At 42.7% G+C, this 13510-nt stretch overlaps 2 protein-coding genes across 2 annotated transcripts; one reads left to right on the forward strand and one right to left on the reverse strand.

Annotated features, from left to right (window-relative positions):
* LOC107611473 lies at positions 1588-2625 on the forward strand. The gene has a single exon (XM_016313391.1). The coding sequence runs from the start codon at positions 1588-1590 to the stop codon at positions 2623-2625; it is 1038 nt and encodes a 345-aa protein (XP_016168877.1).
* Positions 9386-10802, reverse strand: LOC107611472 (protein FAR1-RELATED SEQUENCE 5-like). Its single transcript, XM_016313390.1, has 4 exons — positions 10652-10802; positions 10351-10543; positions 10156-10247; positions 9386-9705 (listed from the first exon to the last, which is right to left on the reverse strand). The coding sequence occupies exons 1-4, from the start codon at positions 10800-10802 to the stop codon at positions 9386-9388; spliced, it is 756 nt and encodes a 251-aa protein (XP_016168876.1).

A 13510-nucleotide genomic window follows, 5' to 3' on the forward strand; every position in this document is an offset into this window, starting at 1 on the left:
ACCACTTCATCAAGCCCGACGGGATTATCTCCCTCCCGACTTCCGTGGGACAAGGACAGAGGCGAAGAACAATAATGGCCGATTTCGTAGTTTTGCGGGACTCCACAGCCTACAACATCATCCTGGGGAGGAAAACTATTAACGACCTCGGAGCAGCGATTAGCACGAAACTGCTCGTAATGAAATTTGTTGCTGATGACGGATTCGTAGGATCCATTAGAGGAGATTTGGAAACGGCAGTCGCTTGCGACCACGCCAGCCTTTCCTTGAGGAAAAAATCTAAAGAAGCATCAGTGGTGTTTCTCGCCGACCTGGATGCCAGAGTAGACGACAAGCCCAGGCCCGAGCTAGAGGGGGACCTGGAAAAGTTTAGGGTCAGGGACGCGGAGGAGAAGTTCACGTTCATAAACAGAAACCTCCCGCATGAATTGAAAGAACCATTGATGGAGATGATCAGAGCCAACGCCGATTTGTTCGCTTGGACGCCAGCTGACATGCCGGGGATAGACCCCCAACTCATGTCACACTGTCTGGCCGTCAAGCCGGAAGCCCAACCAGTGGCCCAAAGGAGAAGGAAGATGTCACAGGAAAGGGCAGAGGAGGTGGCCAGGCAGACGGCCAGCCTCCTCGAAGCAGGGTTTATCCGGGAACTAGACTACTCGACTTGGCTATCGAATGTGGTCTTGGTAGAAAAGCACAATGGGAGATGGAGGATGTGTGTGGACTACTCCGATCTCAACAAAGTGTGCCCCAAGGACTGCTACCCCCTTCCCAACATTGATGCACTCGTCGATGCGGCGGCGGGGTACCGGTATCTGAGCTTCATGGATGCTTACTCTGGCTACAATCAGATACCGATACACCGGCCTGACGAGGATAAAATGGCGTTCATAATGCCAGGAGGAATCTATTGCTATAAGGTGATGCCTTTTGGCTTGAAAAACGTGGGGGCCACATACCAGAGGCTGATGAACAAGATATTTAGCGAGCTCATAGGCAAGACGGTGGAAGTCTACGTAGACGACATCCTTGCGAAGACCACACGGCCTGATGATCTCCTAAGGGACTTGGGGAACGTGTTCGCGTCCCTTCGACAACACGGCATGAGGCTCAATCCGCTCAAGTGTGCCTTTGCCATGGAGGCCGAAAAGTTCCTAGGATTCATGATAACCCAAAGAGGGGTGGAAGCCAACCCTGAGAAATGCCAAGCAATACTCCAAATGAAGAGCCCGAGTTGTATCAAAGATGTTCAGCGGCTGGCAGGGAGGCTCACCGCGTTATCCCATTTCCTCGGCGCATCGGCAGCAAAGGCCCTGCCCTTCTTCAATCTGATGAAGAAGGGAATAGCGTTCGAATGGACTCCTGCGTGCGAGGAAGCATTCAACCACTTTAAGGAGATCCTAGCAACACCCCCGGTGCTCGGGAAGCCCAAGGCTGGAGAACCACTCTACCTATACCTGGCCGTAACGGAGGAAGTGCTCGCAGCGGTGCTGGTGTGAGAAGAAGGAAAGACTAGAGAAACTGGCGCTAGCACTCCTAACCTCTTCCCGTAGGCTAAGACAATACTTCCAGGGCCACCGTGTCATCATGAGAACGGACCAAGCAATTCGCCAAGTGCTCCAAAAACCTGATTTGGCAGGAAGGATGATGACTTGGGCCATCGAGCTCTCCCAATATGACTTGCAATACGAGCCTCGACATGCGATCAAGGTGCAGGCAATGGCAGATTTTCTGGTGGAAGTAACAGGGGACCCACCCGAGGAAGCGGGCACACGGTGGAGGCTCCATGTGGATGGGGCCTCCAACCAGATGTCCGGGGGTGCCGGGGTCATCTTAGAGAGCCCAGCTGGGGTCATATACGAGCAGTCGACCAAGTTCGAATTTCCTGTATCGAACAACCAAGCGGAGTATGAGACCCTCTTGGGTGGCCTAACCCTAGCTCAGGAAGTCGGGGCAACCAAGCTGGAAGTGTGCAGCGACTCACAAGTCGTTACCTCACAAGTAAATGGAAGCTACCAAGCCAGAGACTCACTGTTGCAAAAGTACCTGGAGAAGGTTAGAGAATTGAGCAAGCAGTTCGAGGAGGTCACGATCCAACACGTTCCGAGGGAAAGGAACACACGGGCAGACCTCCTATCTAAGCTAGCAAGCACGAAACCGGGAGTAGAAAACCGATCTCTCATCCAAGGCATAGTAAAGGAACCAGCAGTTAAAGCATTGAGAAGGGAGGCATCCAAATATGCGACCATACAAGGACAACTATTCAGAAAGGGACTCAGCCAACCCCTGCTGAAGTGCCTACATCCCGACCAGACGAACTACGTGCTCAGAGAAGTCCACGAAGGGTGCTGCGGCCACCATATCGGGGGCAAAGCCCTAGCAAGAAAACTCATCCGAGCTGGATACTACTGGCCGTCGATGATGAAAGACTCCAAAGAATTCATGAGAAAATACGTCAAGTGTCAAGAGAACGCCGACTTTCATAGAGAACCGGCTTCCGAACTGAGTCTGCTGACGTCCTCCCGGCCTTTCGCACAGTGGGGAGTCGACCTCTTGGGACCGTTCCCAGTCGGCCCAGGACAAGTCAAATATCTCATAGTTGCCATTGATTACTACACCAAGTGAATAGAGGCCGAGCCACTAGCCAGCATATCATCATCCAACTGCAGAAAATTCATGTGGAGGTAAGTGATAACCCAGTTCGGTATCCCGAAAGTCGTCATCTCGGACAACGGGACGCAATTCGCTGACAAGAAGTTCACAGAATTCCTCACCGGCCTGGGCATAAAACAGAAGTTCTCCTCGGTGGAGCATCCCCAGACGGACGGGCAAGTAGAGTCCGCGAACAAGATCATCTTGCTAGGTCTCAAGAAGCGGCTGGATAGCAAAAAAGGCGCATAGGCCGATGATGAGCGGATAATTTATACGCTTTTTGGCATTATTTTTACATAGTTTTTAGTAGGATTTAGTTAGTTTTTAGTATATTTTTATTAGTTTTTAAATAAAAATCACATTTCTGAACTTTACTATGAGTTTGTGTGTTTTTCTGTGATTTCAGGTATTTTCTGGCTGAAATTGAGGGACTTGAGCAAAAACCAGATTCAGAGGTTGAAGAAGGACTGCAGATGCTGTTGGATTCTGACCTCCCTGCACTCAAAGTGGATTTTCTGGAGCTACAGAACTCCAAATGATGCGCTCTCAATTGCGTTAAAACGTAGACATCCAGGGCTTTCCCGCAATATATAATAGTTCATACTTTGCCCGAGTTTAGATGACGCAAACTGGCGTTCAACGCCAGCTTCCTGCCCTATTTTGGAGTTAAACGCCAGAAACAGGTTGCAAAGTGGAGTTAAATGCCAGAAAGAGGTTACAAACTGGCATTCAACTCCAAGAGAAGCCTCTACACGTGTAAAGCTCAATGCTCAGCCCAAGAACACACCAAGTGGGCCCCGGAAGTGGATTTCTGCATCATTTACTTATCTCTGTAAACCCTAGTAACTAATTTAGTATAAATAGGACTTTTTACTATTGTATTAGACATCTTTGGATGTTTAGTTCTTAGATCATGGAGGCTGGCCTCTCGGCTATGCCTGGACCTTGTTCTTATGTATTTTCAACGGTAGAGTTTCTACACACCATAGATTAAGGTGTGGAGCTCTGCTGTTCCTCATGAATTAATGCAAAGTACTATTGTTTTTCTATTCAATTCACGTCTATTGCTTCTCTAAGATATCCATTCGCACCCAAGAACATGATGAATGTGATGATTATGTGACGCTCATCATCATTCTCACTTATGAACGCGTGCTTGACAAACACTTCCGTTCTACATGCAAACAAGCTTGAATGCATATCTCTTAGTCTCCTGATCGTGAGATCAGAGTCTTCGTGGTATAAGTTAGAACCCATGGATGGCCATTCTTGAGATCCGAAAAGTCTAAACCTTGTCTGTGGTATTCCGAGTAGGATCTGGGAAGGGATGGATGTGACGAGCTTCAAACTCGCGAGTGCTGGGCGTAGTAACAGACGCAAAAGGATAGTAAATTCTATTCCAGTATGATCGAGAACCGACAGATGATTAGCCATGCAGTGACAGCGCAGTGGACCATTTTCACAGAGAGGATGGGATGTAGCCATTGACAACGGTGATGTCCTACATACAGCTTGCCATGGAAAGGAGTATGAATGATTGGATGAAGACAATAGGAAAGCAGAGAATCAGAAGGAACAAAGCATCTCCATGCGCTTATCTGAAATTCTCACCAATGAATTACAGAAGTACCTCTATCCTATATTTTATTTATATTTTAATTATCAATTCACCATAACCATTTGAATCCGCCTGACTGAGATTTACAAGGTGACCATAGCTTGCTTCAAGCCGACAATCTCCGTGGGATCGACCCTTACTAACGTAAGGTTTATTACTTGGACGACCCAGTGCACTTGCTGGTTAGTTGTGCAAAGTTGTGACAAAGTGCGATTCACATTTGAGAGCACCAATCCTTTGGCGCTATTGTTGAGGATCACAATTTCTGCGCACCAGCCGACGAACTCGCCTCCGTTCTCTGGTCCTACCGCACAACCGAACAAGCTCCACGGGAGAAATCCCCTTCCGCCTGACATACGGGGTTGATGCAATGATACCCGTGGAGATCGGTGAGCCAAGCCCATGGTTGCTTTTGAAGGGAGTGGAAGAAGCAGTGGAGAAAGACCTAGTGGATGAGGCCAGGGAGATGGCCCACTTATCGGAAGTAGTGCTGAAACAAAGAATGACGTTGCGTTACAACACCAAAGTGCTTAAGAGGGAGTTTGAAGAGAATGACCTCGTCCTACGACGCAATGACATCGGGCTACCGACCCTAGGAGAAGGAAAGGTCGCGGCAAACTGGGAAGGTCCCTACCGAGTCAAAAAAGTTCTCGGCAAAGGCACCTACAAATTGGAGAAACTCAACGGCAAGGAAATCCTGAGAACATGGAATGCATGTAACTTGAGGAGATTTTATTCTTAGCTTGGCCTGACGAGCTCAATGATTTACTTGTAACAAACTCAGTAATCTACTTTTGTCAAGTGCCTACCATATACTTGTTTAATTGACGATTAATGTTTACTTGCCTAAATTCCCAAAATGTATACCACATCATCACGTTTTTCAACGTATGGCAAATGGGACAACGATACGGCAACCCGAGACTGATCACCCCGGGAGCCAAACAAATCAAAGCCATAGCAAATGGCCGCGATAATAAGACCAAGACTTGGTTTTGCCCGAGTTACCAACATAACGACTAAACGGACACAAGCAATAAGTCCACACCAACAAACGGTAACAAAACAAAAATGCGACTAAAACAGATAAAGGCGATAATCAGAAGCCGACCAAGCGACCATTAAAGTATGACAAAATAAGTTTTAACAAGTGTTCTACAGCAAGGTCACAAATCCATGCAAAAAGCATAAGTACAAGGTACAAGAATTCATTTTCTGGGCATGTCAACTATCTTGCCATCCTGGATCGTTTTGAAGACCCCAATGGCCGACATATCGAAGTCGGGAGCCAAGATCTTCACTTGGGCCCTAAGGGCCTCCTCGGTCATAAAAATCGCATTCTTTCCCTGCTCCTTGACCGCCTTGTGCTTCTTTTTGACCTCCTCAACCTCAGCTTGAGCGGCTTTAGCCGACGAGACGGCCCCGTCACGCTCCTTTTCCATCGCGACCACCCGGCCTTGCGCGGCACTAAGCTGGCTCTCTAGGGTCATCTCCCGCTCAGTTAAACAGGAGATGGTGGCATCAGAAACCTTCAACTTCTCCTCGAAGGACGCAGCCTTCTTCTCGGCATCCTTACGCCCCTTCTCCGCCTCGGACAGCTGTTCCTGAAGCTTTTCAACTTGGGCTTTGAATTTGTTGTTGGCCTTGGCAGCAGTTTCGAGCTTCCTTCGCAATGACTGCATTCCCGACAACTCAAACTCGGCCTTCTGAGCTATTACCGCTTCGCGGAGAAGCGTGCGATACATCCACCTCGCCTGCCCGGCAAGCTCGGTGCCGAGAAAGTGATCTTCCGTGCCAGGGATCAACTGGTTGTCAATGAAAGTCCCAGCGTCGAAGTTCCTCTCCATCACGGTGAGAGTTCCTTCCGGGCTGGAGGATGCCCTCTGCCTCTTGGGAGCGGGGATAAGCTTCATGTCATCCTCCTCTTGATGAGTAGAGGACGAGTGCCCAATACCGGCCGTCGTCTCGGGAATAGGGGAAGCATGTGCCCCGGTGGAATTCTTGTCGGACATCTCGGTGTCCCGAGGTGAAGGCACGGCCTGATCCTTCTTTTCTTCAGTAGGGTCATCCAACTTCCCGGCAACCTTCTCGTCAGCCTTCTCCTCATCACTATCCTCCAAGAAGGTCTTATATAAACCCTCGAGCCCTGTTACCGAAGCAGACATCTCCACTACAACAAATAAAACACAAAACAAGTTAGTCGTGAGACCGGTATGACCAATAGCAATAAACACAAAACCAGCGAGCGAACAATAACAACGCAAAAACACATGCAAGGCAACTCACAAACATAACTCCTGGCGACCTCCCAATCACCCATGAGGAGGTGGGGATTCACGTGGTTCTTCCCGAAAACGGCCCACAACACATCGGCAATTCTCTTATCCACGGCAGACATTCCTTTATAAGTCACCTTTATAAAGGTATTCGACCCCGCCCCAAAACTCCAGTACGTTGGGATGAGGCGCTCTCTCTCTAACGACAACCAAAAGGGATGATGACCTCTGGCCGGACGCACCTTAAAATACTTGTCCTTAAACCCATGATAAGAATCCTCGAACAAGCCGAAAATCCTTCAACCTTGGGCAGATCGGAAGGACATAAACCCCTTCCTCGCTTTCCCCTCCTTCGAAGGGTTCGTAAGGTTGAAGAAGAAGAGAAAGACATCTACAGACACCGGCAGCTCCAAGTATTCACAAACCATCTCGAAATAGCAGATAGAGGCCCAACTGTTCGGATGCAACTACGACGGTGCAATGGATATTCGATTAAGAAGCGCCATCTGAAAAGCCAAAAACGGGATGCGAACCCCCACTTGGGTGAACATGGCCTTGTAAAACCAGATCCAGTTGGCAACCCGGGGGGAGTGAAAGTTAATCTCGTATAGCCGTTCGGCAGGGGCGGGGACGAAAACGTCATAGTTAGCCTCCTCGTCGGTGCCCCCGCACAAGAACTCGACTTGACAGAATTCGGTTAACTCCTCCTCGCCCATCTGGTTCGGGGAATCCTTTAAGTCGGAAACAACCCAGGCATAGGGGTCGTAACCCGCGGCAGAGGTTGAAGCTCGAGAGACGACGCAAGACATACCTACAGTGGGGGCACCACTCCGTTAGTCTATTAGGCCGGGAGCCCGGAGGAGAACCCAGAAACTACATTTAGCCTATTTCAACGACTAAAACCAAACACAGCTAAAGCAAAATCCAAATAAAAGCCTACCCTGGAATGGTAACCCCCTTTACGTACCTACTTGGCACTAAAAATCGTCTAGCATGCAAATCAAACAGGCAGCAAGAATAAACAGCAAGCACAAGCAGAAAAACCAACAATAAAGATGAGAGGACCATGAAACAGAAAGAAAAGGGATTAATGGATACCTGGATTAAACTGCGAAGACCTGAAAGGAAAAGAAATGTGCGAGGATGCAGAAATGATGCTTGGGGATATTTGGAGAGAAGAAGATGAAGATGGGAAAAGTGATAATGGGAGAGAAAAAACAAAGGCAAAATTGTTTAAAACCGCTACGCGAGGCGCGAAAGGACTTGGAGCAAAATGGTCTTTGCTCACAGGGTTATCCAACCCATTATGAACATTTAATGCTCGACGCGAGGAACGAGGCGACAAACGGTCAATTCAGCAACGAAGGGACACGCGCGCAAGAGGTACGTCCCATCCACGGGCGGCCGACCTGGCGACGAAAAACGAAAGAAGAGATAACACGCCACCAACAGCCCTCACGGCTATTGCTGGCGCGTTAGAGGCACTATTACGGCCTGGCCCAAACCATCTATGGGCCAGACCGACCCGAGCACCACCCGACCCGAACGGTCAGGAACGAGGTGCTCCGCCGTCGACCCAGACACGTGTCCCTGACAGCTTCGCTACAGCTGTGCAGAGGAGGCCTCAAAGAGGGTGGACCTGCCTTTGCAGGGCCCACCTCTGACATGGTATATATGGGGAAAGATTTACCCTTCCCCCACGGTACGTCATATACCCCTCACCCTTTTTTGCCTGCACACTTACTGACTAGAGCGTCGAAGTGTCCTTGCAGGTGACACCCCCCTCCTCACACAAAGTGCTCGGGACACCGTCTACACCAACCCGGCAACTTACGACCAGGCGAGATCCTCCTTTCCTCAACCAGGATACCAACCCGAACCGTTCGGTACCCGATCAACCGAACAAATGCTATGAAAAATACACTAGGTACACATACACAATTGTTCGGCATTATGGAATGAATTCAATAGTGATCTGAAGGAACCAGAGTGCGTAGCCAAATTGTCTGTCATTTTTGAAGAAGCCCATTGCATATCTTTATAGGAAGATGCCACATTGGTAGGAGATGGTTGTGCATTACCATTAGGTCTGTTAACACATAAATCATATTGAAAAATAACATCATAACTTATCATCAATTCAACACACTTAAAATAAACAAATGACATGAAAAAAGGGTAGATCTCATATTTAACTTGTTGTGATTGTGAGTGTTCTTGTGTTTGTGTGCCCTCTTTTTAATAGATTTTTCTAGATCTGCCTCAAATCTAGTGGACGTTGGACGACCTCGCGTAGGAACACGACGTGGGCCCTGTAGCTCATCCATGCTAACGGGACACTCATCACGCGTATGTGAGTTAATTGCACTTGGTACATGTGCAGCTTGATGCTCGGATTCCTTATGTTCTTTAAGCTTGTGCCGAGCACTGTCCATGGCATCACACAATATAGCAGCAACCTCTGGAGTAGCCACGAAATCTTGAGTGACGTTGTAAAAATCAGAACACAATTCCGTAAAAATGGTCATGCTTTTATCAGAACGGTCCATGACAATGCTACTCCTGATGTATGTGTGTCTCCGACTAACATTCTTACTCCATCGGGATAGAATGTATTGTGAGGACATTGCTGTTACACAAAAATGTAGAAGAACAGCAAGACTGTGGCAGCATAGAATACCATTCAATTGGAACATAAAGCAATCACATTGAACTTCTGATGACTGCGAGCATGCAATACACGACTTGGTATCTGCTATACACTAACATGTCAAACACCATCTTTTGTTGGTCAACTTCACAAACTATACTTGTGCCATAATGGTTGATTGAGGAGATGTCACAATCGTATAAATTGATCCGGAACGTCTCGAAACATGGAGTTTGTATATTCTCTCTGGAACTGCTTCTCTATTGGTGAGCTGGAAACACAAGGGATAATCCCCCTTAAATCAGTAGCATCACACTCAAACTCCTTTTGCTCCTTGTCTATAACACGGTTTTGGTATTGGCGAACAAATTGCAACAAAGAGCTCTTACTGTTTAAGTACTTATCAAAAATTGAATGCATGCTCTCACTATGCTGTGTGCTCCTCATGCCAGCCCAGAATTCGTCCTTGAAAAATACTGGTACCCACATGTGTCGGTCAGCAAACATATCTGCCAACGAATAGGGAAAAATAAAAATGTAAAAAAAAAAATAGCGTAAGTTAACCTATAAGTGAAACATCCATATTGACTATAAAATAACATCTATAAAGAAGCCACACAGAGGCAGCAATAAACTAGAAGATTATACTATCATTTAGCCACCTAGAATTGTGGAGGTCGTACTCTTTAATAAAATCGTGCCAATCTCTCTCAAATGAGTCCTTAGATTTGGATTCAAACACAATCCTCTTCATGCATGTGTTGAGCTGATCGAAACGACGGTAACCTACCAGCTTGTTTGATATATTCTCTAGGATATGCCATATGCACCATCTATGGCGTGTGTGTGGTAATGTGGTCTCTAACGCAGAACGCATCTGCAAGGATTGATCTGTTATAACTAATATGGGGGCCTTACCCATGCACTTCAACCAAGTACGAAAAGCCATTGGAATGTACGAGTGTCCTCATTCCGCAATAATGCGCACCCAAGAAGCGTAGACATCCCATGGTGGTTGACACCTACAAAAGACCCGAACAGCATGTCGTACCTAAACAATGGAAATATAAAAACATGTAACGTAGGTGTAAACTCCAAATGCCTTAGCTGAAAAAAATCTAATTAAGTTGAATAAAAAAATAATAATTTGCTACCTATTAGTTTTGTAAGTAGTGTCAAACGTCACGACATCACCAAAATATTCCCATGCAGCTCTACACCGAGCATCGGCCCAAAACACATTTCTAATGCTATGGTTTTCGTCCACATCTATTTCAAAGAAAAAATTCGGATTGAGCTCCTTCATCCGTGAGAAGTGCTTAAGTAACTCTTTTGAATCCGTCTCATCTCCGAAAATGCGTAAGTCACGACTAATGTAATTTCTAACATCCTTCTCCGTAAAGGTGAGGTTGGCAGGGCCACCGGCGGCATTGGCTAGTGCCTGCTACGTCTTACTCGGTCTAATGCCAGCTTGGTCGTTTTGCTGTATCAGGTCCTTCACATGCATACTTAACTGACGGTTTGCTGAGAACATTCCAGATAGCTTTGGATTAAGCGGGTGTGAGTGAGATACCTCTACTCGAGAAATCCTCCACTGCCCTGTCATCTTATCTAATGCCAAATAGCAACGGGCTTTGCAGTTTGTTGAGGCCACCGTTTTTCTTCTCTTGGGTGCCTTTACATGGGATGTGTGGTATCCATCTCTGTTATAATGCAAAGTCTGATTAACAATCACCCACTGACTGTTTCTAGTCTCCCAGCCAGTGGTTCTTATTTTGATAAAAAAAACCAGTCCTAGCCGCATATCAGTAATAATATGCACGCGCATCTTCTAATGTGTCGAAGCACATTCCCTCCTCAGGCTCTAGCTCCTCGTCACCAATGGCTTGGTTTATGACCTGGAAAAAAAAAAAACAAATGAAACTCTACCTAATAGTTAACTATACAAAAGTGGCTAATTTTACTATTGAGTATAACAAATAAAACACACTACTGTAATTTTAGGTGCTAATTTCGTTTCATTATGTATGTTAACGTGGATGTTAACTTCGTGTAATTATGGATGTTATTCATATGAACTTGTTGATTGCATAAAGCATGAACTTTACACGATGCATATAACTAAAGCGCCAAAATTGGCAATTCACTAAATAGTACAATATAAGTATAACTGAGGATACAATTAGTATCATACTCGATACAGGAAATATTGTATGACTGTGCTGGTGCTTGAAAAAATAATAACAATAGAATATAATACTGTATATATAGACATAAAAACATGATAAGTCTATTTTGATTTTTTTCTTGTTTAATAAAAATTTGTCGATAAATAAAATAAAATGTTCCAATCTTTTAAAAAGACAATATAAAAATTTTATAGTTTTTTATGGATTAATGGGCTGGTCATGATAAAATAATTTTTATATATTTATTTGTGTTGAATTTTCTAAAAAAATTATTGTTATTAAGCAAATTAAAATAAAAAAATCCATAATTTGATAATTAATTAATCGTAAGAAGAAGGAATTAAAAGCATGATTAATTATATAAAAAATAACATAAGTATTTATTTAAATAAATATTATTTCTTTCGTCCACATATACAAAAAAAAATAAATAAACAGCATAAACAAAAAGGCCATAATTGACAGAATTTTAGACTAATAAGCTATAGTGCTTAGTCTTTTCTTTCTGTTGTCTTATTTGTTTCTTTTTTTTATTTAACCAAAAAAAATTAGTGAGCAAAATCAAAAGATTTAAAAACTAATTACCAAAAAAAATTTAAATACTAAAAAAAAATACTTCTTATTTTAGAGATCAACATGATAAAAATATTTTTAAAAATTAAAAAATATAACAAAAATAATAAAAAAAAAATATTTTTCTGTACATAAATAACAAATAAATAATGATCAAGAAGGTTATGCATATAACTAAAGTGCTAAAAAATACACAAAAAATAATCCGGGTTATTACCATACCTCATCAGAGCTAGTGTAGTTTTTCATATTCTCAGAAATTGATTGACTGACAACAATCTTGTCGGGTGAGTTCGTCTGTTATTAAAATTCTTCAGCACCTTTTGCTATAGGTACTGTATTAAAGTCAAAATCAATTGCCATACAAATTACAATGATAAAGACGATTTCTTGTAAAATTTCTTGGCTTATACACTATTGTGCTTGCAATAGTGTTATTCTTGTGATTTTTGAATGAACATGATTGAATTAATATAAGGTACATATTAGGGTAGGTTTTATGTTTCATATCTTCAATAATTGATGATAAATACCATAACGGACAAAGAATCAATTGCAATTATTTAATGTAATTGATATTATAATTACCGTTCTTAATTATAATTATTATTAATCTTTATTGTATTTTTATATATAAAAATCAAATTATAAAAAAAAATATTAAGTATTGATTACAAGAAGGCCTAATAAAAAGGGATATGATTTTATAATTAATATCATTAATAAATGGATTTGATAAAAATATGATAAGTGGAATAATAAGAAAGTGGGATAAAAAATAAAACTGTTATTAAGTGATGTAAATAAAGTAAATTATGGAAAGTTTTGGCTGATTATGGCTGAAAAATTTTAGTTACCAAACTTTTTCCTATCTAAAATAATTTCTATGTAAATCAAATAAATGAAGCTTAATTTAAGCTAATTTTATGTAAATCTTGATTCGATTTAGCTGGAACAATAATAAATCGAAGTTAACATATTCGATTTACTAGAGGAGAACCATATATTACGTAATTTGAAATAAGCTGTTTTAATTTACTGAACGTGTTGCCTCCTAAGTATATCTTGAAAACGAGCCAACCACATAATTCGAATTCAACTAATTCAATTTACCTTATTCGTTCATTCATTTTGTATTCATATATTGTTATAATTTTTTGTTATACAAATGAAATAACAGGATTTAATTAACATATGTTCTTAATGACTCACAATGTTTGATAGAAATATGAGTCCATAAAAAATACATTGTATTTTTATAAAGTTTAAACATTTTTATTATGTAATAGATACGTAACGAATACATTGCAAATTTTTATAGTACTCATAACATTTTTTAAGAAATTTTTAAACTTTATAACATTATTTACAATAATTACAAAAAATACTTACAATAAAAAATTTTAAATTTTATAAAAATATTTAATTTAAAATTATTGTTAAAATTTTAGTTGTACTTGTTACAAAATGAATAATCATAATAAAATTTTTAAAAGTTATAATAATATATAAATACAAAATAAATGAACGATTTAGTATAATATAACTAACT

The sequence above is a fragment of the Arachis ipaensis genome, chromosome B08, assembly GCF_000816755.2.
Source record: "Arachis ipaensis cultivar K30076 chromosome B08, Araip1.1, whole genome shotgun sequence".
NCBI lineage: Eukaryota > Viridiplantae > Streptophyta > Magnoliopsida > Fabales > Fabaceae > Arachis > Arachis ipaensis.